Genomic DNA, 27,461 nt, shown 5'->3' on the forward strand with positions numbered 1-27,461 from the left:
GAGAGCTGGATCGGAAGTGGAGCAGCCAGGACTTGAACCAGCGCCCATATGGGATGCCGGCACCATAAGTGGAAGCCAACCTACTAATCCACAGCACTGGCCCCAAGCGTGTTGTTTTAGAAACATGCTCCTCTTGGCTTTGAGGAAAGAATAAGACTAGAAGCAAGTCACAGAAATGTGGAAATAGTTAAAAAAAAAAAAAAAAGGCTCTACTTTCCAAAGATATCCGCATTGCAGCAGAGCACCAAGCCGTAAGAGAAGGGCTGTCCCAGGGAGGGAGGGAGGAGAGGTCTTCTCCCCTTTCCTGTCGGCTGGCACCTCCGGGTAAGGCTGGCCCCTGCCAGGCGCCTGTTGCACCAGCTAGTTCAATGCTTGGACTTTCTAGTTCCATAACAGTGGGGACGGTGGCTGCTCTGATAGACTGGGGAGCTGCTGCTTTGCCCTCCCACTCGGGAGGAGGCGCCTACACTGAAGCTCCTGGTAGTCCCAGACCAAGAAGGCTGCTGTTGGGGTTCTCATTGGGTGTTTCTGAGTCACGGTCCTTTGTCTGTTCGGCCTCCTTCAGAGTGAGGGTCACAGGGCCCTCTGTTAAAAGCTGCTTGGCAGTGATGACTCATGCCTGTGGGGGCACTGGCATTTAGCCCAGACAGTACCACTGGAGGCAGAGGAAGAGATAACGGACTTCCATGTGATGGAGAAAGGAAGCCCCTCTGTCACGTGCACAATGGTGCACAGAGGAGGGGACACCGTGTGCCCAGTGGTTGTTGGCTCAATGACAGTGGGGCTTCCCTCGATTTGGTTTAGAAAAGTGGTGGGTGTGGGTCTCACCCTTCTGGTTCCTGATTTCACACACACCACACACATACTCACGTGCACACATACATACTGCTACCCCCCCACACCTGTCCACACCCCCACATATACCTGCCCATACCCACACATACACCCCAAACCCCTCCACACAAACACCCACCCACACTTACACACATATACTCACACATACACACATGCATACACACACATACTGCTACCCCCCCACACCTGTCCACACCCCCCCACACCTACCCACACCCTCTACAATCACCCCCAAACCTCTCCACACACACACCCACCCACACTTACACACATATACTCACATATACACACATATGCACACACCCCTACCTATACCCAGCCATACTCATACAGCCATACACACACACCCATACAAACACACACACACATACACACACACCTTGGGCCATGTCAGTAAGGCTTCATGGAAAATGTAACACAGAAGAGTCTGCTGGGAGGTTTCCCTACTTAATCTTACTGGGTCAGATTTATTAACACCAAACACACCCTTTTTGAGATCTGAGCGAGAAAAATGACAACACTCAGAGGCAGTCTGATCGAAGAGGGGGTGGAGGCAAAAATTCTAGGTGGTACCTAGGGAGAGGGATTGCTCTCAGCTACTGCTGTTCTTGTACCTGTCTGTTGTGATGGCCCTTCCTCTAGGGTCTCTCTTTTATTTTATTTTATTTATTTTTGAGGTGGAGTTACAATGAGAGGGAGAGACAGAGAAAAAGGTCTTCCATCTACCGCACCACAGTGCCAGCCCCTGGGATCTTTGTTTTAAAAACTTAAAAGGGACCAGGCATTTGGCCTAGTGGTTTGGATGCCGCTTGGGACACCTGCATCCGTTATTGGAGTGTTCAAGTCTTGGCTGTAGCTTCCTGCTTTGTGTTACCCTGAGAGGCAGTAGGAGGGTCCCTGACAGCTATGTGGGAGAGCTGGGTTGAGTTCCCAGCTCTGGGTTTCAGCCTGGCCCAGCCCAGGCTATTGTGGGCATTTGGAGGCGTGAACCAGCAGGCGGGAGCTCTCTGTCCCTCTGCCTCTCAGATTAAAAATTACTAATAATAAAAATAGAAGGAAAAGCCTAACTGTACAAAGCACAGAGTAGTGTGTTTTTGAGCCTACTCATGGGTGAGCAGGCTGTGTGGCCAGTGGTTCTTGGGGTGGTGAAGCAGGAGCAAGCTTGTCGGGTCTCTGCAGTGCGTACGTGTGCGTTACAAGATGTGGGCGCAGCGGACGCTCACAGACGTGGTCTGACCTCTAAGGAGGGGAGCTGAGGTTATGTGATCATCATCAAGTGCATTTCAGTTCACCTCGGGATTATGGGTTTCAGGACACTGGCTAGTGCCCGTGTCCTGGGGCGGCTCCTTTAGAATTCTGCTACGGGGCTGGCGCCGCGGCTCACTAGGCTAATCCTCTGCCTTGTGGCACCGGCACACCGGGTTCTAGTCCCTGTCGGGGCACCGGATTCTGTCCCGGTTGCCCCTCTTCCAGGCCAGCTCTCTGCTGTGGACAGGGAGTGCAGTGGAGGATGGTCCAAGTGCTTGGGCCCTGCATCCCATGGGAGACCAGGAGAAGCACCTGGCTCCTGCCATCGGATCAGTGTGGTGCGCCGGCCGCAGCATGCTGGCCGTGGCGGCCATTGGAGGGTGAACCAACGGCAAAGGAAGACCTTTCTCTCTCTCTCTCTCTCTCTCTCTCACTGTCCACTCTGCCTGTCAAAAAATTAAAAAAAAAAAAAAAAGAATTCTGCTACGGTCTCTTGACAGTCACTTCAGGCAGGCTTGGGCCCACAAGGCAAGGCCCAGGAAGCCTGGGACGTGAAGATGGCTGGCGAGTCATCACCCGGGAAGGCAGATTTTTATGAAGAAGCACTCATCAGAAAAAAAGGAGGTTGATCATGCATGGAAACATAGGAAAAGAGCAAGTCTGAGCTTTGGCACTACCTGTCCATGCCTCGAAGTAGACAAGAATCTCAGATTCTTGATTCTCAAAGCTCGCTGTGGTTTGATCCTACAAACAAGACCAAAGAGAGGGGGTGAGCCCTGGACTCAAGCCTGCGCTTCTGTCATTCAGCTCCCACCTCCGTCTGCAGCCCTGCTGACAGCGGACTTGCTCCTTGTAGTCTGGCTGCCTAGCAGCTCACTCAAGGAGGAAAGACGAACAGACCTGTGGGTGGCATTCTAGTCCAGGTCAACGAGTGAAGTGGCATCCTGGTTTGCAAACAGATCTGTGAGCTGGGGTAAAATGAGCTTCCCCCCAGATATCAGATAGCTCTGTTGACAATCAGATTTCTTCCTTTGTCTTTCCTTTCCTCTCTTCCTCCCTACCTCCCTTAAAGACTTATTTATTTGAAAAACAGAATGACAGAGTGAGAGTGAGAGAGACACACACAGACAGACACCTTCAATTAGTTCACTCACCAAATGGGCACAACAGTCAGGACTGAGCCAGGCGTCCTCTGCTGCTTTCCCAGGTGCATTAGCAGGGAGCTGGATCAGAAGTGGAGCAGCTGGGACTTGAACCAGTGTTCCAATATGGGATGCTGCTATTGCAGGTGGCAGCTTAACCTGCTGTGGCACTATGCAAGTAGACAGAATCAGGGTTCTGAGGCTATGAGGTGAGGCCAAGAGCCTTGGCAGACAAAAGCTGTGTAACAAGGCTGCCCACTTTCTTTCAGACTGCAACATGGCTACTCAGGCTCTTCCCCTTCAACACCAGAGCGGCAGAAGCGGGAGACTGCTCGATCGCACCACGGAGGCCATCGGTTCCCTTCTGCTTTAGTCACCCCAGCCATAGGGAATGCATAACTGTAGATGACAACAGTGTCATCTTTGTGCTCTTCACTGCTCTTGAAAAATTATTTTTATGGGGTTCCCAGGGCTGGGATGAAACCGTTTGTTTGGAAAGGATTTGAAGACTTGGGCCAGATGCCCCCTGGGCTGGATTACAATCTCTCCAGGACTGCTTGTCTTCTGTTCCCCCATTCCTCCTCCTCCTCTCCCTCCCTCTTTGCTCCTGACACAGTCTAGGGAGTGCCACCTCTATTTCCTTGAGATAGACAAGGGGGAAGGTTTACTTTTTAAAAAAGATTTATTTTATTTGAAAGGCAGAGAGAGAGAGAGAGCGAGCTTCCATCTGCTGGTTTATTCCCCATATGGCTGCGATATCTGGCGCTGTCTCAATCCAAAGCCAGGAGCTTCTTCTGGGTCACCCACATGGGTGCAGGGGCCCAAGGACTTGGACCATGTTCTGCTGCTTTCCCAGGCGCATTAGCAGGGAGCTGAATCAGAAGTGGAGCAGCCAGAACTGGAACTGGTGCCCATGTGGGATACAGACACTGCAGGTGGCAGCTTTTCCTGCAACACCATAGCACAGGCCCCAGGTCTACTTCTGATGCGCACTTATCCCCATGGTGTGCCTCTGGGCCTCTAGTTAAAATGTCTGTGTCGGGGGTCATTTGCTTGTCCCCCCCAGGTGGAGTCTGCACATCGACTTCTGTCATCCTGGCCCGCGAGGCCATCAGAACTGCAGCTCCATTTTCATTTCCTGCAGCTTACAAAATGGTGCTGCCTCACTGAGTCGTCCCTTTCTCCTGGGCCGGCAGCCCCTCGCTCTGCCATCAGTTCCTGGATGCTTTTCATAAGGTGGCGTTCATATTTCAAACAGACCTTTAGCTTATTTTTTCTTTGAAATTTTTTGAGATTCTGATCCAGATCCAGATCTCCTTGGCCACACTGTCTGGAAAGTGATTATCCAGTGATACCAGGAAGTGGGATTTCTTTCTGGGAAGGAATTTATACTTTCCTTTACAAAGGGTCCAAAGATTTCATTTTGACCACTGTTTGTTAGAGAAGTAGTATATGTTTGGCCGGCGCTGTGGCTCACTAGGCTAATCCTCCGCCTGCGGAGCCGGCACACCAGGTTCTAGTCCCGGTTGGGGCGGCGGATTCTGTCCCAGTTGCTCCTCTTCCTGTCCAGCTCTCTGCTGTGGCCCGGGAGTGCAGTGGAGGATGGACCAAGGGGGACCAGGAGGAAGCACCTGGCTCCTGGCTTCGGATCGGCGTGGTGTGCCGGCCGCATCGGCCACTGGGGAGTGAACCAACAGACAAAGGAAGACCTTTCTCTCTGTCTCTCTCTCTCACTGTCCACTCTGCCTATCAAAAAAAAAAAAAAAAGTAGCATATGTTTGTGAAGGACATTTGGAAAATGTAGATAAACGTGGGCACATGCACAGATCTGTTGTTGTACCAGTGTGAGCATTGCCAACATCTCGGTGTCAGCCCTTGCTTTCTTCCTCTGCCTATTTTTATTAGGAACTCAGGACCACATTGTACATACTGTTTTGAACGTGCTGTTTTTCTTGCCATGATGCTGTCATATACTTTTGTCCACGGTAATCATTTCCACAGGAATGTGCTTTCTGAATGTCCCTGCTGCTGGAAACGGATTGAGGATTATACCTGCTGGGTTGCAAATGTCGGTAATAGGTGTTTTTTTTTATTTATTTAATAAATTATGAATTTACAAAGTGCAACTTTTGTATTGTTGTGGCTCCCCCCACCAAGGTAATAGGTGTTTGAAGGCCTAAGAACACCCAGCTCTGGATAGGAGCAGTGAGCTCTGGGCAGTCTAGAGGGTGGGCTTTTTAGCAGGCATCCCTGGGGGCAGGGTTGGGAGTGGTGAGGAGGATGTGGAAGGCAGAGCTGGAGGAGGAGCTGGCGTCGGCATTGCACCACATTGCACAGACGGTACAGATCCCTGCACCGGGATCTCCGAGCTGACTGCTCTGTCATCCTCTCTCTGCTGCCGTCTGCGCTCAAGGCAGCACATAGCATTGTGCTTTCAGGAACACGAGTGTCAGCCGGGGAGGGGCTCAGAAGCCCTTCCCATTCAAGGTCAGATTTTATAGATGAGAAACAATGTGGTCCAGAGAGGCCACATGGCTTTGGCTTGAGCGAGGTCCCAAGCTTAGTGGTGTAGCCACTTAGTGTTCAGGCCTGGCCCTCAGTCCTGGGCTCCGCCACTGCGCGCTGCCTCTACATATAATACAGTGAGAAAAGGTCTCAACCGCCGCATGTAACGCTAGGTTCCTGTGTATATTTTAAGATTTATTTATTTTTAAAGATTTATTTTATTTATTTGAAAGACAGTTACAGAGAGAGGTAGAGACAGAGAGGTCTTCCATCAGCTCGTTCACTCCCCAGACGGCTGCAACGGCTCTGAAGCCAGGAGCCAGGAGCTTCTTCCGAGTCTCCCATGAGGGTGCAGGGGCCTAAGGACTTGGCCATCTTCTACTGCTTTCCCAGGCCATAGCAGAGAGCTGGGTCAGAAGAGGAGCAGCCGGGACTAGAACTGGTGCCCATATGGGATGCCAGTGCTTCAGGCCAGGGCTTTAACCCACTGTACCACAGCGCCAGCCATATTTTGATTTATCTGTAACCAAGGAAAAATGGCTTTATCCTCTACTAAAAGAATTTAGAAAGAACCGGGCAACTCAAAGTCTACTGATAAAGAGCTTTGTGGCATGCTGTACATGAGAAAGGCATCAGGGAGTACTGTGCTGTTGGTATATAAACAAGGATGTGTATGTGCAAATGTATGATAACCACACACACGTGTGTGTATAGATACATCTAATAACATAATAGTGCTGGGACAATGCAGAAGCAACTTTGTGCAATGGTCCCCTCTTGGGAAGTGGCTGGGAGGTAGGCCTAGGAGGGAAATGTACTTTTCAACTTTTGTACTTTCTGAGTTTTATTGTAGGTGTGTTACCTATTAAAAAAATGTCAACGTAAAGAAGAAAAATCATGCCTATTTGGGAAGGTCTCGTGAAGGAGGTGGCATGTGAGCTGGGCTCTGGGACAGGTGGACGTTTACCGGGAAGAGTGAGGGATAGAAGGGCTGTATTTTAGAATAGGAGACGGGCTTGATGCAGGTTGCTGGAGCAGGAAAGGGCAGGCGAGCTTGGGGGATGTCGCCTTCTACAGAAAGAGCGGTGGCCAGGTGAAGTGGGGGGCAGGCAGGGGACAAAGAAAGGGAGAAAGGTAAGGGGACAGGAGGCTGGGTGTGGGCTGTTTGATACTTTATGTGGCTTCAAAGGCCCCTTGTACATCTGCTCCAGTGTAGGCCGGCACCGTGGCTCACTTGGGTGGCTCACTTGGCTAACCCTCCGCCTGCGGCACAGGTACCCCGGGTTCTAGTCCCAGTTGGGGTGCTGGTTCTAGTCCCAGTTGCTCCTCTTCCAGTCCAGCTCTCTGCTGTGGCCTGGGAAGGCAGTGGAGGATGGCCCAAGTGCTTGGGCCCTGCACCTGCATGGGAGACCAGGAGGAAGCACCTGGCTCCTGGCTTCGGATCGGCGCAGTGCGCCGGCCGTAGCAGCCATTTGGGGGGTGAACCAACGGAAGGAAGACCTTTCTCTCTGTCTCTCTCTCTCACTGTCTAACTCTGCCTGTCCAGAACAAACAAACAAAAAGAACAAAAAACATCTGCTCCAGTGTCTCCTTCCAGCGTCACTGCCCACCTGCCCATCTGCTGGAAAAGCCAGCTTTCACCACTCCGAATCACCAGCCTCTCCATGTGGGAGCCTGGGCCACAGCCACTCCCTCTCCAGGATGTGGGCCACTGAGCTCTTTTTCCTTCTCTCTTCTGAGGCAGCGTACAAGGCCACTCCTCGCCGGCCCTCGCCCCCAGTGCCCTGGAACACTTTAGCACTCTGTCCTCTGTGTTTTCTTGGCATTTTGCTTTTGCTTTTATTATCTCGTTTATGCATTTGCCTTTATGATCTCACTGGTGCATTTAAATTGTGATTTTTGGTGGGGCGAGGCTGAGAAGAGAGGAGAGGTATGTGCAGAATGTTGCTTGTCTTCTCTCAGAGTTCTGTTCCCCAAGCTCCGTGCTGGAAGGCACCTGATTCCGTTGTAGCCTAGCACAGCCATTGCTTTTGCATGGCCATCGCATGACAACTCTCCATAAGATCATTACTTCTATAGAAGAAAACCAAAAGGTGAGGGTCAGAGACATTACTAAGTGAAAAAAGAAAAATCTTTAAACCTCTAGGCCTAGTCGAAACACTAACATTTTATTTATTAGCTTCTGTCCCTATTAAGCTCTTTAAAAGTAGGCCTAGTTGAAAGCCAGTTAAAGGATGATATTGTGTCATAATTTTTTCAGACTTCTATAAACTTTTGGAATTTAATGTTAATGTAACATTATACCTGTCTGTGCAGTGGCTTAAACCATTGAAGAATTCTGCACTGGAGTATACCGGCAGTTTCAGGGACATTGTCAATTTGTTTCTGAGTTTCTTCATCTTTCTTATTAAGTTCTTGATTAGAAGCTGAGCACCCAGGGAAATATTTAATCCCATGGCTGTGCATAATCTCTGCCACATAATGTACATTAAAAGTACACATGGGAGGGCACTGTAGTGCCGCAGCTTAGACTGCTGCTTGCGATGCCTGCTTCCTGTGTTGGAGTTCTGGTGTGAGTCCCAGCCACTCTGCTTCCCTTTGAGCTTCCTGCTAAGGTATCTGGGAAACAATGGGTGATGGCCCAAGTACCAGGGTCCCTGCCTCCCACGGGGGAGATCTGGATGGAGTTCCTGGCTCCTGGCTTCACCTGCAGTGGCACAGGTTGCTGTAGTCATTTGGGGAATACATCAGTAGAAGGAAGACCTTTCTCTCTCTCTCTCCTCTCCCCTGCTACCACCTTTCATATAAATCAGTCTTTTTCTTTTTCAAGTATACACATCTGTGTTCCTGAAGGGGATTTTTAAAGTCTAAAAGAAATCCGCTTAAACTTACGTTTTTAGGTTACTCCTCTTTGTTCCTTTTCTCCCACAGACAAACTAGGAAGTGGCTGCCGTGTGTCTAGCATAGTTTTTCCTATAGAAGGCCAAGTATAGGGCAACTGGGAGTTCCCAGCAAGCCTGGATTTGCCTGTCATGGCACAGATGCCTTTCTCTGCCTGGACCGGTGTCGGGAAGGGACAGCAGGGCTCAGTAGAGCAGGTTTGCCCGTTGACTTTTCTGCATGAACAGGATCCTTTCCCTGATGGCCCATCACTTGCTTTTGTTAGCTGCTAATCTCTCGAACCTTCTTGGGCAATACAAATAGGCTGACCTGAGTTTGTTTTCCTGAGGCCGTACTGGATTCCACTGCGTGGATGTGGCATCACTAATTCAACCACCACCTCTTCCTGGGTCTTCCCACTATCTCCAGTCCTTTCCCTTCTGCTGTTGTGAATAATGCAGCAGCGGGTGTGCGTGCTCATCTTGGTGACTCCTGTAGTCCATGAGGACAATATGTTCAGAGAATGAGAACTGCCGAAATAAGAGGCACATGCGTCTGAAGCTTTTGATAGATGCTGGCAGGGAAAGAAAGGATGGGTGGTACAAGGCAGTAAGGGAGTGAATCACTCAGAATTGAAAAACAGCGAGAGACCAGCACAGTTCCCTTTTTATCGGCCCCGTGTGCTGGCATGATCAAGCCAGGGTAAGTTTTTACTGCTGTAGACAGATTCCACTGGAGCTTTAGGGGCAGGTTTTGTCTCTTCCCTCTCTGCTACTGCATATTCCCAAGTCTGAACAGTAGATTAGAAATTAACGATAGCATAGTGAAACAGAATTAGAGTTGCTTCAATCCTATTATTCTGTTGAGCTCTTAAGAGTTTTTAATTTAAATTTAAAACAGGGAAGGGGCCAGTGCTGTGGTGTAGTGGGTAAAGCCACTGCCTACAGTGCCAGCATCCCAGATGGGTGCTGGTTCGAGTCCTGACTGCTTCACTTCCCATCTTCCCATCCAGCTCCCTGCTAATGCGCCTGGGAAAGCAGCAGAAGATGGCCCAAGTCCTTGCGTCCCTGCAACCATGTGGGAGACCCAGAAGAAGCTCATGGCCCCTGACTTTGGATTGGCTTAGCCCTGGCCGTTGCGGCCATATGGGGAATGAAGCAGCAGATGGAAGACCTTTGTCTGTCTCTCTCCCTCTCTCTCTCTGTAACTAACTTATCAAGATAAATAAATAAATCTTAAAACAAACAAACAAACAAAAAAAACAAGGAAGCAGAGCACAAACTGTGAGGCATAATCCTTTTTGATTGGTAGGTGTAAATTTTTGTTCACACAGGAGATATTAAACTGATTTTAATAATCTTAAGTTCACATTTATTTTTTCTTGTAAATTCTAACTTGCTTGTTTTCAAGTTAAATAATGAATTTAGAAAATAATGGTTGTTCCTGACTCCTGCACCTTAATGCCGGAAGTAACTTTGTCATATAAAGGAAGGGGGTTGAAAAGTGACCAGCCCCGGGCTTCAGACGCACTTAAGAATGCCCTTGGAGTCCGCTGAATGGCTCGCTACAAAGATGGAAGTTTCTGGCACATCTGCTGGGGTGTGTGTGTGTGTGTGTGTGTGTGTGAGAGAGAGAGAGAGAGAGAGAGAGAGGGGTCTGTTTAAGAAAGAAATCTTCCAAATGCTGTTAGAAATCAGGCTGAGGTCAAAATGCAATCACCCACCAGCGAGAAAAGTGTCTTTCCAGTTCTCCCTCCTTGCCTTTTGCCTTTATTGTGTAGTTTTGTCAGGGCTGCACACGGAGATGTATGAATGGGCTCAGAGGCTACACTGCCAGGTTCAAACCCAGGTCCGCTCCTCACAAACTTGTCATCTTGCACGAGGGACTGGCTTTCTCTGGCCTCTGTGTCCCAGCTGTAAAGTGAGGCAGAATGGTACTGATCACGTGGCGTTGCTGGAATGGTTAAGTGCGGCAATTTTCATAATGCATCTGAAACAGTATCTGACAGACATGTTTATTGTCTTTATCCACTAAGTGTCAGGCATTCTGCTAGGCAAGGGAGATCAGTTTTTTTCCAGTGCCTTAAAAAACCCTGCAAACTCTGCATCCCTGTATGCATTTTTTTTTTTTTTTTTACAGTTCTGCTTGTGTGACTTTCCAAGGCAATCTTGCTAATGCATGAGCGAGGCAGAATCGAACGGAGATCACCAGTCCCACAATCTGAACCTTCTGTAAGTGACTGAATATTGACAGTTTTATTTGCTGAAACTAAAACTAAATCACCTGTCTCCGTTTAGTGCTCTGGGCTAACTATCCAGAACAGAATACCTGGACTTGTTTCGTAGTTTAAGCAATTCATGAATTAAAGGTTTATCTTTCTGGAGAACACTGGGAAGCTCAGTGATGCCCTAAAGAGACATTAGCCGTCTTGAAGGAGCACTGAGAAAGGAACAGCTCTTTGGAGAGTATTTTCTATTAAAATGAGAGCTACTTTTTTTTTTTAATAAAAAGCCACGAGAACACAATAAAATCTTGTTTTGGAAGAAGGCAAGCCTGGTGGTGACTGTGTGAATAATTTGAAATACGATTGTGGAGTGCACAGCGGGGTTTCCGTCAGTGGACAGCATGTGCGATGGCAGTCCGACAAGGTGACATGGCTCAGTGACACCATAGCCATCTTAGTTTGTGAAGTATACTCTAGGATGTCTATTCAGTGACCATCACCCTAGGGGTTTTGTTTATGCATTTCTCAAAATGCATCCCTGACACCCAGCTATGCTTGGCTGGATCTATTTTGCTCCCCCTATGGACTTTGTGCTCAAAATAGTAAGGCGATGGAGTGTGGGGTGCAAAAGGCAGACGTACTGTGTATTTGAGTGTGTGTGTGTGTGTGTGTGTGTGTGTGGTGTGTGTGTGGAAAGTGTGCTGACTCAGCTGGTTCCATTGCTGGGCCTCAAGCCGGCCCAGCAGCCACCCTGGGCTAGGGGAAATGAGTGGGTCGGGTTAGGTGACCTTTCAGGCCTCTTGGCTGTTTCCTTCCATTCAGCTTCGGGGTTGCTCCGTGATGGGGGAGTACCAGGAATCGGGGGAATTCCCAGAACACGTGGGCACAGAACATCTTTAGAAAATTTTGCAACACCTTTAACTAAGAAAAGATTGATATTCTTAACCTGTACAGAGATGAGAGAAGTCAATAAAAAGTGATGACCACCTTGCTAGGAAAGTAGGTAAATCTGATGATGTACAGAAGAAAAAATAGGATCTGAAAACCAATGAGAGAATGTTAATTTTTGCCAGTTGTAAATGAAAGTCAAAAGGAAACAAGTTGACCTGGCAAAGATTATACCCAGTGATAGCCGACCTTTTGAGTGTGATGAGATGGTAGTCACGCATGGTGCTGTTTATATGGGCCGCTTGTCAGCGCTTTTGTTCCAATGATTGCACTCATGTCTGTTTACTCATAGAAACAATCATGTGCTTATATTCACACACGTTTACATGAAAGTGTTCACTCAATGTTATTACAGCAGAAATTGGGGATAATTAAAATACCCAGCATTAAACATTGGTTAAATAAATGATGCTATGTTCATATCATGAAATTTTTTAAAAGATTTATTTTTCTGAAGGTCAGAATTACAGAGAGAAGGAGACATCTTCCATCCACTGGTTCACACCCCAAATGGCTACAACAGCTGGGGCTGGGCCAAGCCAGAGCCAGGAGCCAGGAGCTTCTTCCTGGTCACCCTCATGGGTTCAGGGGCCCAGACACTTGTGTCTTCCACTGCTTTCCCAGGCGCTCTAGTAGAGCGCTTGATTGGAAGTGGAGCATCTGAGACTCGAACCAGTGCTCAAATGGGATGCTGACACTGCAAACAATGGCTTAACCTGCTATGGTACAGCACTGGCCCCCAAATCATGAAATTTTAAACAGTCATTATAATTGTATTTAAAGAATCTTGATATATGATGTATTTCATATAAATATAAAATGAAAAAGCATGCTGGACTGTATATGAAATACAATGTTAGTTTTGGAAAAAAGGTGATGCATTGAAAAAATTGAAAAAATTTAGTGCCAGGTGGTAATTGATTTTTGCTTTCTCCTTTGCATCATTCAGTGTTTTCAGAATGTTGTGTAATGTGCAACTATAGCTTTTAGCCAGATGAGGAGGTCAGCTCCAGTCTGATGGGACAAGTAAATAACAGATGGAACTGTTGTTTACCCACCAAAGACTCAAATTTGTTTGTTGGGAGATGGTGGAGGGGTGGGGAGACTCGGGGATGTGATGTTTTCTTGTCATGAATGGGGCTGTGGAGTGGGACTTGGGAGGTCTGTCTGGCAGATTTCCTATTTTCACCATAAGGAGAGATCAGGCAAGGAGCCTCTTTAAGTCTGAGACAGAAACCCCCACTGCCCCCTCACCTTTGCAGATCAAAGAAGACCCCCAGGGCAGAGGATCTTCCTCACTCTTGCAGTTACTTTGATTTCTGATCTGGTTTTGTGTGGGTAACACGTTTTCACTCCTGAGTTTCTTGTCTTTGCTTTTTAAGCTACTCTCATTTTGATTTTTCGCTTCTCTGCAAATTGCTAGTTCTGCAGATTTAGGTTGGCGAGGGCCAGGGAAGTTGGTGAGTGTGATGACAGCAGCAAGCGGTTCCGAGTTGTGCTGTCTGGGGCGGGCTGTGCCGGTGGCCCTCACCTTGCAGAGAGAGAGCTTGGCCCTGAGATGCGGGTGGGGTCTGTGTGGGAAGCACGAAGTTTGCTTGGACAGGCAGTCTGGGATTCCCTCCTGGGACTGGGGCTCTTCCTGCTGCTTCCCCTCCACCAGGAAGCAGCCTGTGTGCTGTTGGTTCCTTTGTCATCTGCTCTGGGACATCCCAGCAACATTCCTTCAAATACTTGAAGTCACTGTAGCAGAAAGTAAACTTTCTTTGTTGGAGATAATTTTTTTTAAAGATTTATTTATTTGAAAGAGTTACACAGAGAGAAAAGGAGAGGCAGAGAGAGAGAAGTGTCTTCCATCCAGTGGTTCACTCCCCAGTTGGCTGCAGCTGCTGGAGCTGAGCCCATCCAAAGCCAGGAGCCAGGGGCTTCTTCTGGGTCTCCCACGTGGGCGCAGGAACCGAGGACTTGGGCCATCTTCCGTTGCTTCCCAGGCCACAGCAGAGAGCTGAATCAGAAGGGGAGCAGCCGGGACTCCAACTGGCGCCCATATGGGATGCTGGCACTGCAGGCTGTGGCTTTACCCAATATGCCACGGCACCGGCCCCTGTTGGTGATAATTTTATGCTGTATTTCTTTAATTAGAGAGTGAGAATAAAAATAAATCCCATTTTTATTTGCCTTATATCTGTATCAGATAAGAACTTCAAAAATATATTCAGCTTGAGAATTCCTTATTGGATATCTTGGCACCGAAGTGCTTTGGAGTTCAGATTTTTTGTTTTTTTGAAATTTGGGGATTTGCATATATATAACAGAGTATCTTGGGTATGGAATCCAAGTCTAACACAAAATTCATTTATATTTCATATACACCCTATAATACACATAGCCTGAAGATAATTTTATGCAACATTTTAAATAATTTTGTGCAAAGTTTCATAATGTGGAATTTTCCACTGTGGCATCATGTCAGTGTTCAACAAGTTTTGAATTTTGAAGCATTTCAGATTAGGGACATTCAACCTATATAACCACAACCTAGTTATCACTTAATAAAATTAAAAATAGTTCCTTATTGTGATTTAACAGTTAATATTCCAATTGTTTTGAATATTTGCAAATGTATCAGTGTGAACATTTAGTGTAGTTAGGAGCCGGTTAAAATGTATATTAGGGTGCCTGGGTTTGATTTCTCCCAGCTCTGACTCCTAACTCCGGCCTCCTCCTCATACAGACCCGGGAAGCTGTGATGGTGGCACAAGTGTTTGGGTCCCTGTCCCCTTGTGGGAGACTTGGACTGAGTCTTTGGCCCCAACCTAGTTCTGGCCATTGCAGGCATTTGGGGGCGTGAACCAGCGGATGAGAGTACGTTCTCTCTGTGTGTATCTATTTTTCTGATGCAAAATAAACAGATCAATCAATCCATCCATGTAAAGGCTTTTGAAAACTATGAGTAAGCAGACAGCAGACAGGCCCAGGCTCGGGGCAGAGGGTAGCTGCGGACAGGGGCGGCAGAAGAACAGAATTGTTCAGCTCTGCTCGTTTCCTGTCTAAGAAGGAGAGGGTGAACCGGACTTTTAAAAAGCTGGGGATGGGGCTTCAAGGAATTTTACACAAATCCACCTGTCCAGACCCAGAAGGTTCTTACTGAAGACAATGAGGGGGTTCACAGGAATTCTCTTTGGCTTCAAGGCATCAGCTTACTCTTTTCCTTCTTTTCTGAGACAAAAGTAAAAGAAAAAAAAACAAAACATACACAAAGCATTCCTTCAAAATGACACAGGTAATACATGCTTGTGCAGATACTTTAAAAAAAAATTTATTTCTTTATTTATTTGAGAGGCCGAGTTAAGAGAGGGAGAGATATAGAGAAAGGTCTTCCATCTGCTGGTTCACTCCCCAAATGACTACAACAGCCAGGAGCCAAGAGCTTCTTCCGGGTCTCCCACGCAGGTGCAGGGGCCCAAGGACTTAGGCCGTCTTCCTCTGCTTTCCCAGGCACATTAGCAGGGAGCTGGATGGGAAGCAGAGCAGCCAAGACTCAAACCGGTGCCCATCTGGGATGTTAGCGCTGCAGGTAGAGGCTTAACCTACCACACCACAGTGCCAGCCCGACAGATACATCAGCAAGAAGAAAACGAGGATCACCTCATTCCCAGGATCGAGAAATAGTCCACCCTCGCGTGCCCCACTGCAGCCTTTGCCGTGTCTATGGAGCCACGCGGAGCACCCCATTTTGAAAGCTGCTCCCCTGCCCTGAGCTGGGGAAGTATTTTCCTGTGGTTGTCAATAGACTTGTGCTTCATTGCTTTAAAGACTGTCCATTGTAGGAACAAACTAGTGCGTCCAGGAACCCCAGATTCTTAGATGAAATTTTGTCAGTGTAAGCAACACAGGGACGAGCATTCTTCCAGCTGGTTTCACGTGGCAGTCTGTGAGAGGGTAAGGCTGTCCTTGCCACCTGCCATTGCGTCCCACTCGTTGGCTGAGGGGAACCTTGTCACGTGGCCACAGTTCCCTCGGCTCTCCTGAGATCTCTCTAGCTCATCAGCAGGCTCGGTGGCCTGAAATGCCCTCACAGACCTGCCTCTCCCCTCCCACATTCCCTGGCTTTGCTAATGACTTCCTCCGATAGCCTGAGAATTGCCTCGTCAGTGACCGGCCCATGTGTCTTTCTGCCTCACCGAGGTTGCTGGAGTCTTCCCGCGTCTCCTCTGGCTGAGGCCATCCTTGTTCCCAGTCTCTTGTGCTAACTGGGGGGTCTTTTCCTCCCGTGATCCCGCCCACCTTGCCACAGGAAGCAGCCCTCCGAGGCCCAGCATCTTCTGCCCCTTGGGAGCTTCCCCCCTGCCCAGCAGGGCAGCTGCTCAGCTTGCTACGTGCCCCAGGCTTTTCCTGCCTGGGTCCTGTTCCTCCTGCTCTTTCCTCTCGGTGCAGCTGTTCTAAGGGGCCACGTTCTAACACCACGGCCTCTGTGAAGCCCTGTTGGGTTCTTGTCACTTGCAAGGAGCACTCTGTTCCTCTGTGGGCACTTTGCGTCCCTCTTAGACCGCTGTTGGGGATTATGGCTTGCCCTGCCCTTGAGACTGCACGTTTCTTAAGGCAGAGCCTGTGTTGTTGAACTTAACAGCCTCATGCTATAGCACAACGAATGCCTGACACAGGACGGGCATTCAGAAAGTCTAGTGGGCGAGTGATATTTAAGTTAAAAGAGAGTGGATTGGTAGCAGTCTATGTGGCAAAGACCTAGGGATTTTAATTGATGGTGGGGTCAACTGGAGCTCATAGTATACTGGGAATGTAGATGGACCTAAAGCAATCTGCATTAAAATACAGCCTCATCTCCCACTGTCCACTTCCTGCTCCCCGCCAAGCGTCCCACAGTGCAGCCTTCCTGAGCTACTCTGCTTCCCCAAGGCAACCATGTACTTGCCTGCCCCTCGGCCTTTGCACATGCTCTTCCTCCTCGTCCACCCCCCAGGCACTTCTGCTCCTTTGCTTGCCAACATCTTATTATTCCTGCAGATTAGATCTTACTGTTTAAATGCTGGATTCTCAAATCACTGCTCTCTCTTCCCATCTCAGAGAATTAATTACTTCCTCTTCCAGGTGTCTATGGCATTGACACCTTAACAGCTACTCTTTGCTGATGCTTGTTGTGTTCCAGGCACTGTTTTAGGCTCACGACACACACTGGTTCATAATGATCTTCGAAGAGCCCGTAAAGGTAATTCATAATAATAGCAAATATGTCTGTAGTCACCTCCGTGCCAGGCACTGTTTTAGGTGCTTTATACACAGTCCTCACTTAATCCTGTGCAAGCACTTTTAAGGACGAATCGTAATCATTGCCTGTTTACAGTTGGAGCGTAAGTTACACTGGAGCCAGCACTTGTATGGGATGCTGGCATCGTAGGTGGCTGCTTAACGCTCTGTGCAACGATTCACTTTCTTCACAGCAGGATTGGCAAACTTCTGTAAGAAACCAGGCTCTGTGGGCCATTTAGTGTGCACTGCAAGTCTGTGTTGTACGGGAAAGCAGCCATAGACAGACAGTATGTGAACGAGTGAGCGACAGTATATGAATGTATGAGTGTGGCCGTGCTCCTGTAAAACTCTCTCTGCAGACTCTGATAGTGAACTTCATGTGTTGTCTACATGTCATGAAATATTTTTCTTCTTTTGATTTTTTCCAATCACTGAAAAAACATAAAAATAATTCTTACTTGGTGGGTCACCCAAAGAAATGGCAGTGAGTGGGCTGTCATTTGGTCCCCTTGCTTTGTAGTGTAGTGACGTCACAGGATGATTAGACACTCACCCATCTGCCTCTGTGTCCTCTCTTTCCTTGACTGATTCAGCCCAAGCGCCAGGCATGCATACCCAGCTAAGAAAATGTGCACATTCCTTAGAAGTGCAGAGACCACGTGGCTTTCCTTGAACTTGACCTTTGGGGGTCACAATCTCAACTCCAAACATTTTTTCAGGGTGTTCTTGTAGCTACTTTGACAGACATTTTGGGAAACATGTTTGGCCATCACCTGAGTTTTGAGGTGAAGCTCTAGTGTCCCTCAGGGTACTTTGGGCAGCTGCTTGCCTGGCTGGTCTTGTGTCTGCCTCTGGACTTGGGCTATGTTGAGAACTGGGGACCCGAGGTGACAGTATGGTGATTATGCTCTTGGAAGCCGGAGTGAGGGGAGGGGGACCCGATTAGAGCAGGGTGGCTGGAAGGGAGGAGGGGGAAGGGGCTATGTTCCTGCTAGAACTGCAAGGGACAGGGCTCAGATACTTTGAGGCTTAGGACCCTGGAGGAATCTGAGATTTCGGGGGTTGCAGGGAGATGTTCTGTTTTATTTTTTATTTTATTTTTTCTGAAGATTTAGTTATATGAAACACAGAGTTAGAGAGGGAAAGATGGAGAGGTCTTCCATCTGCTAGTTCACCCCTAGATAGCTACAAGAGCCAGGGCTAGGCCAGGCCAAAGCCAGGAACCTGGAACTCTGTGTCTCCCTTGTGGTTGGCAGGGGCCCAAGCACTTGGGCCATTATCTGCTGCTTTCCCAGGTGCATTAGCATGGAACTAGAGTGAAAGTGGAGCAGCCAGGATGCAAACTGGGGCCCAAATGGGATGCCACTGTTGCAGGTGGCAGTTTAACCTGCTGCGCCATAACATGGCCCCAAGATGTTTTGTTTTAATTCAGCTGTGATGGGGCTAAATATGCTTTAGGCTTAGGGATGTAAATACTGCTTAGAACTTTGACTCTGGGGAACAAGTGTTAAAAGTTGCAACCAGAGGGTGGGTGTTTGGAATAGTGGTTAGGATGCCAGCATCCCATGTCAGAGTGCCTGGATTTGAGTCCTGGCCACTCCTGATTCCAGCTTTCTGCTAATGTGCACCCTGGGAGGCAGCAGCTGATGGCTTAAGTGCTTGGGTCCTTGCCACTCAAATGGGAGACCCAGACTGGTGCCAGGCTTCCAGCTTTGGCCTAACCTAGCTCCAGCCATCGTGGGCATTTTGGGAAGTGAACTAGTAGATGGAAGATCTCTCTCTGCCTCTCAGATCAGCATTTATAAAAAGTTGCAGCCAGCATCTTACAAATGAATATTTAGAACACAAATCTATTTGGAATAGAGATGGTCTGGTGTATAAAAATAAACTAACTTAAAGATTATTTCTTTTTGTGATTTTTGAGGAGCAATTTAGTCATTTGTAGCAATTAGCAACTGCTTGGAAGGAATTATTAAAGTAGTACCAAGAATTAGTGAAAAGAACTCTTGCTTAAGATAAAACTTGAAATACCACTTGAGAAGACATCCACTACAAGGCAGCAGTCTTTATTTTTTTATTTTTAAATCTGCACACAGAAAAGTGGACACACTGTATGTCCATGGGTTGATGAGTTCTCACAAGTGAGCCCACTGTGGAATCAGCGTCCATCTTGAGAGACAGTGCCCTCCTCTAAACATCTCCAGTGCTGGTCTGTTTGTAGGAAGAGAATAGGCTGGGAGGGAGAGCGTGGGAAAATGTCTTGCAGGTGGGTTTGCGTGGGAAGCAGTGGATCTGAGATGCTGTGGCGAGGGCTCGTGGGAATCACAGGTGTGGTGACACAAGGAGGTGCCCGCACTTGATCTGGATCCACCTTCGTCTCTGCCATTTCCTCGCTGTGTGACTAAGACAAGCTCCTCAGCCCCCAAAGTTCTTGGAGTTGTGACAGAGTCTCCATGAATACAGTTGTCGGGTCCTCAGGACCTGTCACGATGCATGCCTGTCACCCAGGATGCCCTGAACGAATGACAGGATTAACGACTAATACTAGCCGAGTACTAAGTATAGTACTAAGTATAGTACTAAGTATGGAAGATGCTCAGGAAATGGGAAGAAGCCACAAAATGACCTATTGACCCCATAAGGCCTCACACTTGTGAATACGTCCCCCAAGAAAAACACCCCACCTGAAGGTGACACCTGAGTGTACACATGCATATCTAACATTCTATAGCATACACACATAAAGTGATAGAGGGAAGTACTGGGACTCACGCGCCATCCTAATGAGCAGTAACTGCAATTGTGAATTTCTGAAGCAACAGGAAAGCTGTTTAGCTAAAAACTGGCAAGTGTGTAGACTTTGCTGGAATAAACAAAATTTTAAATCTGAAATATGTTTAGAAGACATATACATGTGTGTGTTTACTAGAGAGTACAACGGAGTGACAGTCTGGCGTGGGGAAGTTTAGAGAGGGTTCTGCTTTTTTCGAGGATGTGCCCTAAGATTTTGTGCATTGATCCTCTCTCCCCGCAAGGCAAAGAGATGAAAGCAGAGCGCCCAGACCCTTGCCAGGCGGGGTCTCTGCGGGAGTTCTGCCGTCCTGGGCCGGCTGTTGCCGTCATGTCCCCGCATGGCTGGGGAGCAGAGCTGGCAGAAGGCACCGGCAGAGATGCGTTGCTGAGGGCAGTGATGACTTCCTAGCCATCTAAATGGGCATGGTTCATGCACACGGACTCCGAGTGAATGAACCAGCTGCGGCCAGTGCCAGGCCTTTGCCATCCAAGGCTCTTAGAGGAGGGCATTTCCATGTGATCTCTAACTGACAAAGCCATTGCTGGCTGCTGGCTGCTGGCTGCCGGCCGCTGTGGGCTCCCAAACGATGACTCTGTCAAAGTTTTGAAATACACCACCTCCTACAAACCCCAGCCACCCCGAAAACTGCCAGTAGCAACAGTTAGCTGATAATACCCCCAGTGTCACCTTGGTTTTTATCATGCGGTTTCACTCTAGAGGGACCTTCTCCCCAAACAAGCCAGCATTTCCAAATGGATGAAGCGTCAGGTTCAAGCACAAATGATTGCCTTGTTCTCGCTTCCACCCGGTGCGCCCGTGCTCCCTATGAAGCGGCTGGCGCAGATCTCACTCCCGTTTCACCAGTGGAGGGCAAACACAGAAGCCCAGCCACTTCAGCAGGGCAAGAGGATGTCTGCAGCATACATTGAGGGTGTTGTGGCCATGCAGTAGGGGCACCTGGGCTGGTGGGGCAGGAGCGTGGGGTTGGCCCAGGAAGACCTTCCAGGAGGGCTGGAAATTGGGGAGGGGTCGGGGCCAGATCCCTCCAGGCACACAGAGAGGCACAGAGTGTGTCTGCAGGCAGAGAAGAGTGGAGGCCAAGGTGAAACGAGGATTGCCACAGGGCAGGAAATGGATTTTGTCTGCCTTTGATCCTTTACTGGCCACAGTGAGTAGAGGCACCAAGGCTCTGCCCTGGAGGGAGCCGCCTCCCCTGTGTGTGAACCCTGGGGCCAGGACAGGCACCCTGTGAAAATGGTGGAGCAGGAGAAGGGGCCAGAACAGTCCCGTTCCTGAGGCCCTGGCGGCTCTGAGATCAAAAGGTTCCTTAATTCCAGTCTGATCCAAGCCCTGTGAGGAATAGCCTCAAATAGCCTCAAGGGCTACCCGTGTCCTCACACGGGACACTCTCTGGAGGCACTGGCCAGAGCGCTTCCGGGCAGAGAGCCATGTCATTGGGCAGCCCTGCCAGTGAGCCAGCCCCGCCCCCCACCAAACCTTCTTTCATCTTCCCCCAGAAGTCCCTTCGGCTTAAAGGGGGAGACCCTCTTGCAATCAAGCCCATCAACCATATGCCCGTGACTGCGTGAGCCATAGCAGGCCGCGCGTGGGCCACGTGTGCTGCTGTGCGGGTTCGCTCCTGTCCACGTGGGGTGTGGCTCTAAGCCAGATGGAGCGGGCTCAGCCGCGAGCCACGCCTCTGGCCATCTCCTGGGGTCCGCGGGTTCGCCGCTGTCCTGGCCGCTGGCCATCGGGCAACGGGTTCTGCGCGTGTGTTTGCTGTGGCCGGGGCTGCTTTACCAGATCCCAGGAAAGCCTCACCTTGTCTCTCCACGTTTGCACCTGGGGACACCCAGAACCTGAGAGCCCAAGCCAGCTCGGGGGGCTGCCTGTGTCACCCCTGACTGGGCAGAGCTCTGGCTGGCAAAGCTCAGACAGCAGTGTCTTTGGTCCATAATCTTTGTGTTTTTACCCTACAAGAAGAACTCTGTTTCTTGTGGTCATGGCTGGGTGTAGGATACACAAAGCAGCCTTCGCTGGAGAATTCTCTTTAGTGTTCCTTCAACTTCCACTCCTTAGTGAATAATTGTGCATCATCATATTTAGTAATGATTATTTGGCAATATTATTCATATAGCATGTTTATATTATCCATTATGCTAAAGATCCTTGCTGTACGTTTAATCATAATACTCTCAACAGCTCTGAGATCGTGCGATGTAGACGTTATCCATACATTTTACGTGGGAGGAAACCGAGGTTTACAGAAGTTAGGAAAGTTTTCCAGAGGCGTCTCCTGGCCTGGTTGACGCAGGTGGTCTTGGGGCAGACTGGAGTCCATTCCACGTGAACCCGATTTTCAAGTTCATGTTCTTATCATGCCTTGTTGACTTCCTTTCACTGAAGATGTACACGGAGAAATCTGGCATCAGCTCACTCTATAAGAAAGACATCACTGGAGTAACCAACCGTCTGATGTATGCACATTCTCAGTGGTTCTAGTCTTGCTTCATTGGGATCAAAACAAAACTTAAAAATGTCTTGAGCTGGCCAGCGCCGTGGCTCAATAGGCTAATCCTCCGCCTTGCAACACCAGCACACCAGGTTCTAGTCCCGGTCGGGGCGCCGGATTCTGTCCCGGTTGCCCCTCTTCCAGGCCAGCTCTCTGCTGTGGCCAGGGAGTGCAGTGGAGGATGGCCCAAGTGCTTGGGCCCTGCACCCCATGGGAGACCAGGAGAAGCACCTGGATGCTGGCTTCTGATCAGCGCGATGCGCCGGCTGCAGTGCGCCGGCCATGGTGGTCATTGGAGGGTGAACCAACGGCAAAAGGAAGACCTTTCTGTCTCTCTCTCTCACTGTCCACTCTGCCTGTCAAAAAAAAAAAAAAAGTCTTGAGGACTTGGCTCTGGACTAATCGCAAATCCATACACTTAAGTTGCCCCTCCAACCTAAGGAGCTAAAGTCTGAGAGCTTACAAACCACCTTCCTCAAAGTCTGATTATAAATGGGTGTCCAGGACCATGGTGCATGAGGATAACCGGTAGGAGTTTTAATTTAAAAAAAATTTGTTTATTTACTTAAAAGGCAGAGTTACAGAGAAGCAGAGAGAGAGAGAGAGAGAGAGAAAAGTCTTTCATCTGCTGGTTCAATCCCCAAATGGCTGCAATGGCCAGAGCTGGGCCTATCTGAAACCAGGAGCCAGAAGCTTCCTCCGGATCTCCCACGTGGATGCAGAGGCCTAAGCATTTGGGTCTTCTTCCACTGCTTTTCCAGGCCATAGCAGAGAGCCAGGACTCGAACCAGTGCCTGTATGGATGCTGGTGTTGCAGGCAGCAGCTTTACCCACTGTGCCACAGCGCCGGCCTCCGGTAGAGTTTTAGAGTGTAGCTGAGCATCTGGCATCCCAGCCCCCGTGTGATGGACAGTTGCTATTTGGTCTTTTAAGTCAATAACAGGAAAAAGAGCTAACAAGACAGCTCCCTACAGAACTTGTTTTTATGGGAGAACTCAACCTCAGAGAGGTTAAGTCACTTGTCCGAGGTCGCTCAGCTTATGTGGGTTTAAAAAAAAAAAAAACATAAAAATCATGTGGCTCATTTATTTGACTTTCCCATTTATAAGGTTGATATGTATAATTAAACAATGACTGTGGGTTTACAGGGATTAAAACATCCTGGAAGGGAAAGTCAGGATTTAGAGGGGTGATTGTAAAAGTTCCATCTTGAAGCAGACCTGCAGGTGTCTTCTCGTGGCTTTACGAGTGACACGGCAGGCGGAGCCAGCGCTGGAGATGCTACACCCGGAATGCAGTAACGGCCTTTGCTCGGAATTGGGTCCGAGGTGCTTTTTCTCCATCTGAGGCTGGGCTGGCCTTGAGCTAACAGGTGCAGCTGGCATGTGGGATGCTGCCTCCAGGGCTGAGCTCCTTGTGTTGCTTGTGGGTAAGAAAATGCCAAGGACAGGCCATTATGACGGTGGCCAGTTTTTAGGGAAAAAACCTGCAGGCAAAGACCATGGCAAACTGCTAAGATTCTGGCAGTTTCTTTCTCCTGCCTCAACACGAGCTCCTGCGTGAACCAAAGACTTGGTAGATGAAGGGGAAAGCATACGGTGTCTGTGGCTCATCACCACGTGTCTCTCTCGTAGTTCCCGAAGCCGCTGGAATCTCCTGGAAACTGAAGCCGCCTAGAGCACACTCAGCTGCCTCCCCCACTTCTCGGAGCTGAAGCTGAACACGTCTGACCCACCCCAGGTTGCTACGTTGTTTTTTGTTTGTTTTGTAATGTTGCAATCAGAGCGGCTGATTTTAGAGATGAAACCAGCTTTTGCCTCTGGGTGGGCAGGCACCGTGGTCTTAGCTGTCTTTGCGGATAAGCGGGTGGTGCAGCTACCTGAGATGGGCCCCCTATGTATCAGTTTGCTGCTGAGGAAGCTCCTTGTCATCAGAAATGGGAAACACAGTACTCAACCTCCCCCCTTGTCTTTCTGTTGCAGTGGCACACTAGACTTCTTGAAGCTTTTCAAAGCAGACGGCCCATCTCCCGTGCCGCAGGGGCCGGATGGCGTTGGCCCCCGCGGCCCACTGAGAGCTCCTTTTCCTGGGATCCTGCCCTTGACAGTGGGACACCGGGCGGGCAAGATGCTGAGCTCTATCAAGTGCGTGCTGGTGGGCGACTCCGCCGTGGGCAAGACCTCCCTGCTGGTGCGCTTCACCTCTGAGACCTTCCCCGAGGCCTACAAGCCCACGGTGTACGAGAACACGGGCGTGGATGTCTTCATGGATGGCATCCAGATCAGCCTGGGCCTGTGGGACACGGCGGGCAATGACGCCTTCCGGAGCATCCGCCCCCTGTCCTACCAGCAGGCGGATGTGGTGCTGATGTGCTACTCTGTGGCCAACCACAACTCGTTCTTGAACTTGAAGAACAAGTGGATTGGTGAAATCAGGAGCAACTTGCCCTGTACCCCGGTGCTGGTGGTGGCCACGCAGACAGACCAGCGGGAGATAGGGCCCCACAGGGCCTCCTGCATCAATGCCATCGAAGGGAAGAGACTGGCCCAGGATGTGAAGGCCAAGGGCTACCTGGAGTGCTCAGCCCTTAGCAACAGGGGGGTCCAGCAGGTATTTGAGTGTGCTGTTCGAACTGCAGTCAACCAGGCCAGGAGGCGGAACAGGAGGAGGCTGTTCTCCATTAATGAGTGCAAGATCTTCTAACCCCCAAGACTCTTCATCCACCACCCTCGCACTCACCCCAGGACTGATGGGGAGAGGGAGAGCGGGCACACCGACAAGGGCCAAGTGTCTTAAGGGCATCCCGAGTGACCTTGGTTACCCACTGGACTTGACCACTGGACGATCTTCCTAACCACACTCTGCAGATGAGCTCCTTGCCCCCAGTCTGGCCAGAAAAGTCCTTGGGAAACTGTCACGAGCATTTCCTCTAGAATTAAAAAAAGCAAACTCAGTGTCCCAAATAATGTCCATCATTTTGAATCACAAAGTTTGTTTTCCAAAATATTCTGTATTTAAACACACATTTTATTTAAATAACAACGAAGTAGATAGCTTTGGAATCCCATTAGTTTTCCCACTTGGAATGCTTTTCCCCGCGTACTCACGCACACCAGCTACTAGATGAGTGACACGAACCTCCCAGGGCTCTGCCGTGCGTTTGCAGTGTTAGTGTTTTTGCCTGAAACAGTCATTTTGTTGGAATTACTAAAATGACCATAAACTGATCCTGGAAATTCATTTTCCACCTCCCTGTTATTCAGAGTTGTAAATAGAAGACAGCTCCATAGCTAAGATATTTTGGTGCCGCCTAACGATCCCAACGTTACCACTAGTTCTGTGTAGTTACAGAGGAGCCTTTCTTATTTACAACATTACTTTTCACTCACAGAACTCCGGTCACACACTAAGTATTTCCTGTCTCATCCACCGAGATGTCGAAGGAAACCCTTGTGAGTAGAGAATCAGACAGCTGTGCGTCTAGCTGCAGAACCTGGAGCAGAAGTGAGAAGCAGGAATTCCAGCTGCTGCTTCCCTCGTCTGATCTGGTGGCTCCTAACTGGGAACAGGGCTTAGGAGAGCGGACAGGTTCACTTGACAAGTTCACACTCATTCAAACTCTCAGCTCAGCTGGCATGGCAACATAAGTTATTAACTTGAGGAACTAATCGGAATAGTTGGGAAGGTGTCTACCTATATGTGTATAAGGAAAGAAAAGTACAACTTACAGCTTTTATTTTTTCGTGACTGTGAAGTGCCTGAGTGAAAGAAAAGCACAAGTTCTAAGCACAGGGAATCTAGAAAGCTATGTAGCAAATGCTCAGGTAACACAAAGTTATCAGGAGTAACACTGAATATATAGGGACACACACACACCCACACACACCCACACCCTTCACACCCCATTCTCTCTAACAGCTTTAGAGTGATGATGTTGCTCATCTGTAAAAGTAGAGAACAGAAGACAATGTAATTTGAGGAAGAAGTTATGAAAATGTGTCATTTACTGCCCTAATCAAGTAAAACTTAGAACCACTCTGAACTGCGTTTGTGAATATGTATATCATTATGGTGTAACATGACCATTACACACAAAAGGAAAAGCAGTTGCAATAAATGATGAGGGCTAGAATTAAGCTGACATAAGGAAACCAATTTTTCAGTTTCCTGATGTGGCCAATTCTTTGTAGCTGTAATCAGTGTAAAAAATCAAGTTTGTGCTCATCTCCACACTGCGTTCTCCTTCTGTCTCCTCTCTTCCATATCCAGTAAAAAGCCTGGGACCCAGATCTTAGTCTCAGGTGAAACGGTTCCCTCAATTCTTTGGTGTTGACAGATTTGCCTTCACCCAGACATCTCAGGCCTCCAGTCCTATGGCTTGCCCTTGACTCTGGGTCACCATGTCCCTTGATCTGTCTCCAGCTCTTGGTGTTGGTATCGGAGGGCTGAAGAGCTGACCAGGAAGGGGAGGAGATGGAAGCTCATATCCCCTGATATCCCTGTGATCCTGCTGCTGTCCCTCACATACCAAAGGGTCTTAAATAACTAACACAGGTTTTTAAGACTTATCTTTGGGGTGTTTAACATGTTAGTAGGGATGCGTTACTACTCACTGAAGTTGGCCATCCCCTAAGCTGTTCCTTCCTTCTTATGGAAGGGAAATGGGAGTCTGCAGCTGGGAAGTCTAGATCTGAATGAGGAAGGAGGTGGTGGTTCCGGGGTATGCAGAGGAGGACAGGAAGCCCATAGAGGGCAAGTCAAGTGGTTCTGCCATCACCTGGGCAAGAGCACACCGGTGACACCTGTGACTGCAGCAACAGCCAAGCTTAAGGGCTCCCCCGGGGAACCCTCAGAGGTCAGACAAGGAATCAGTGCGAAGACCTCCCCAGGGATGGGACTCGCATCTGCCTTGCTACACTACACTTTCCTGATTGTAGAGACATCTCCGAATCACCAAGAAGCAACCATAACTAAACCAAGCTGTGTTGAACTGAATTAGAAGGACAGGAACTAGGCTTCTGTGCTGAGTGGTTATGGGAAGGAAGCAGGCCCTCACCAGCCTTGAAGGCATAAGAAGTGAAAATAGGT

The 27,461-nt window shown here is 48.9% G+C and overlaps 1 protein-coding gene across 16 annotated transcripts in view; it reads left to right on the forward strand.

Annotated features, from left to right (window-relative positions):
- The window catches only part of RHOH (ras homolog family member H), a 50,729-nt gene extending 24,314 nt beyond the window's left edge, over positions 1-26,415 (forward strand). For 6 of the 16 annotated variants that reach the window (XM_089325360.1, XM_089325367.1, XM_089325359.1 and 3 more), the window contains 4 exons: positions 9,643-9,937; positions 10,770-10,861; positions 24,008-24,113; positions 24,356-26,415. In XM_089325360.1, coding sequence (XP_089181486.1) covers positions 24,501-25,076 — 576 coding nt within the window. In that variant the 5' untranslated portion in view covers positions 9,643-9,937; positions 10,770-10,861; positions 24,008-24,113; positions 24,356-24,500 and the 3' untranslated portion in view covers positions 25,077-26,415. The remainder of the gene's footprint in view (positions 1-9,642; positions 9,938-10,769; positions 10,862-24,007; positions 24,114-24,355) is intronic. The other 10 variants (XM_089325372.1, XM_089325373.1, XM_089325362.1 and 7 more) reach the window with 3 other exon arrangements.
- The last annotated feature ends 1,046 nt before the right edge of the window (positions 26,416-27,461 follow it).

Source organism: Oryctolagus cuniculus, chromosome 2 (genome assembly GCF_051225735.1).
Source record: "Oryctolagus cuniculus isolate XC-2025 breed Fujian yellow rabbit chromosome 2, ASM5122573v1, whole genome shotgun sequence".
Lineage (NCBI taxonomy): Eukaryota > Metazoa > Chordata > Mammalia > Lagomorpha > Leporidae > Oryctolagus > Oryctolagus cuniculus.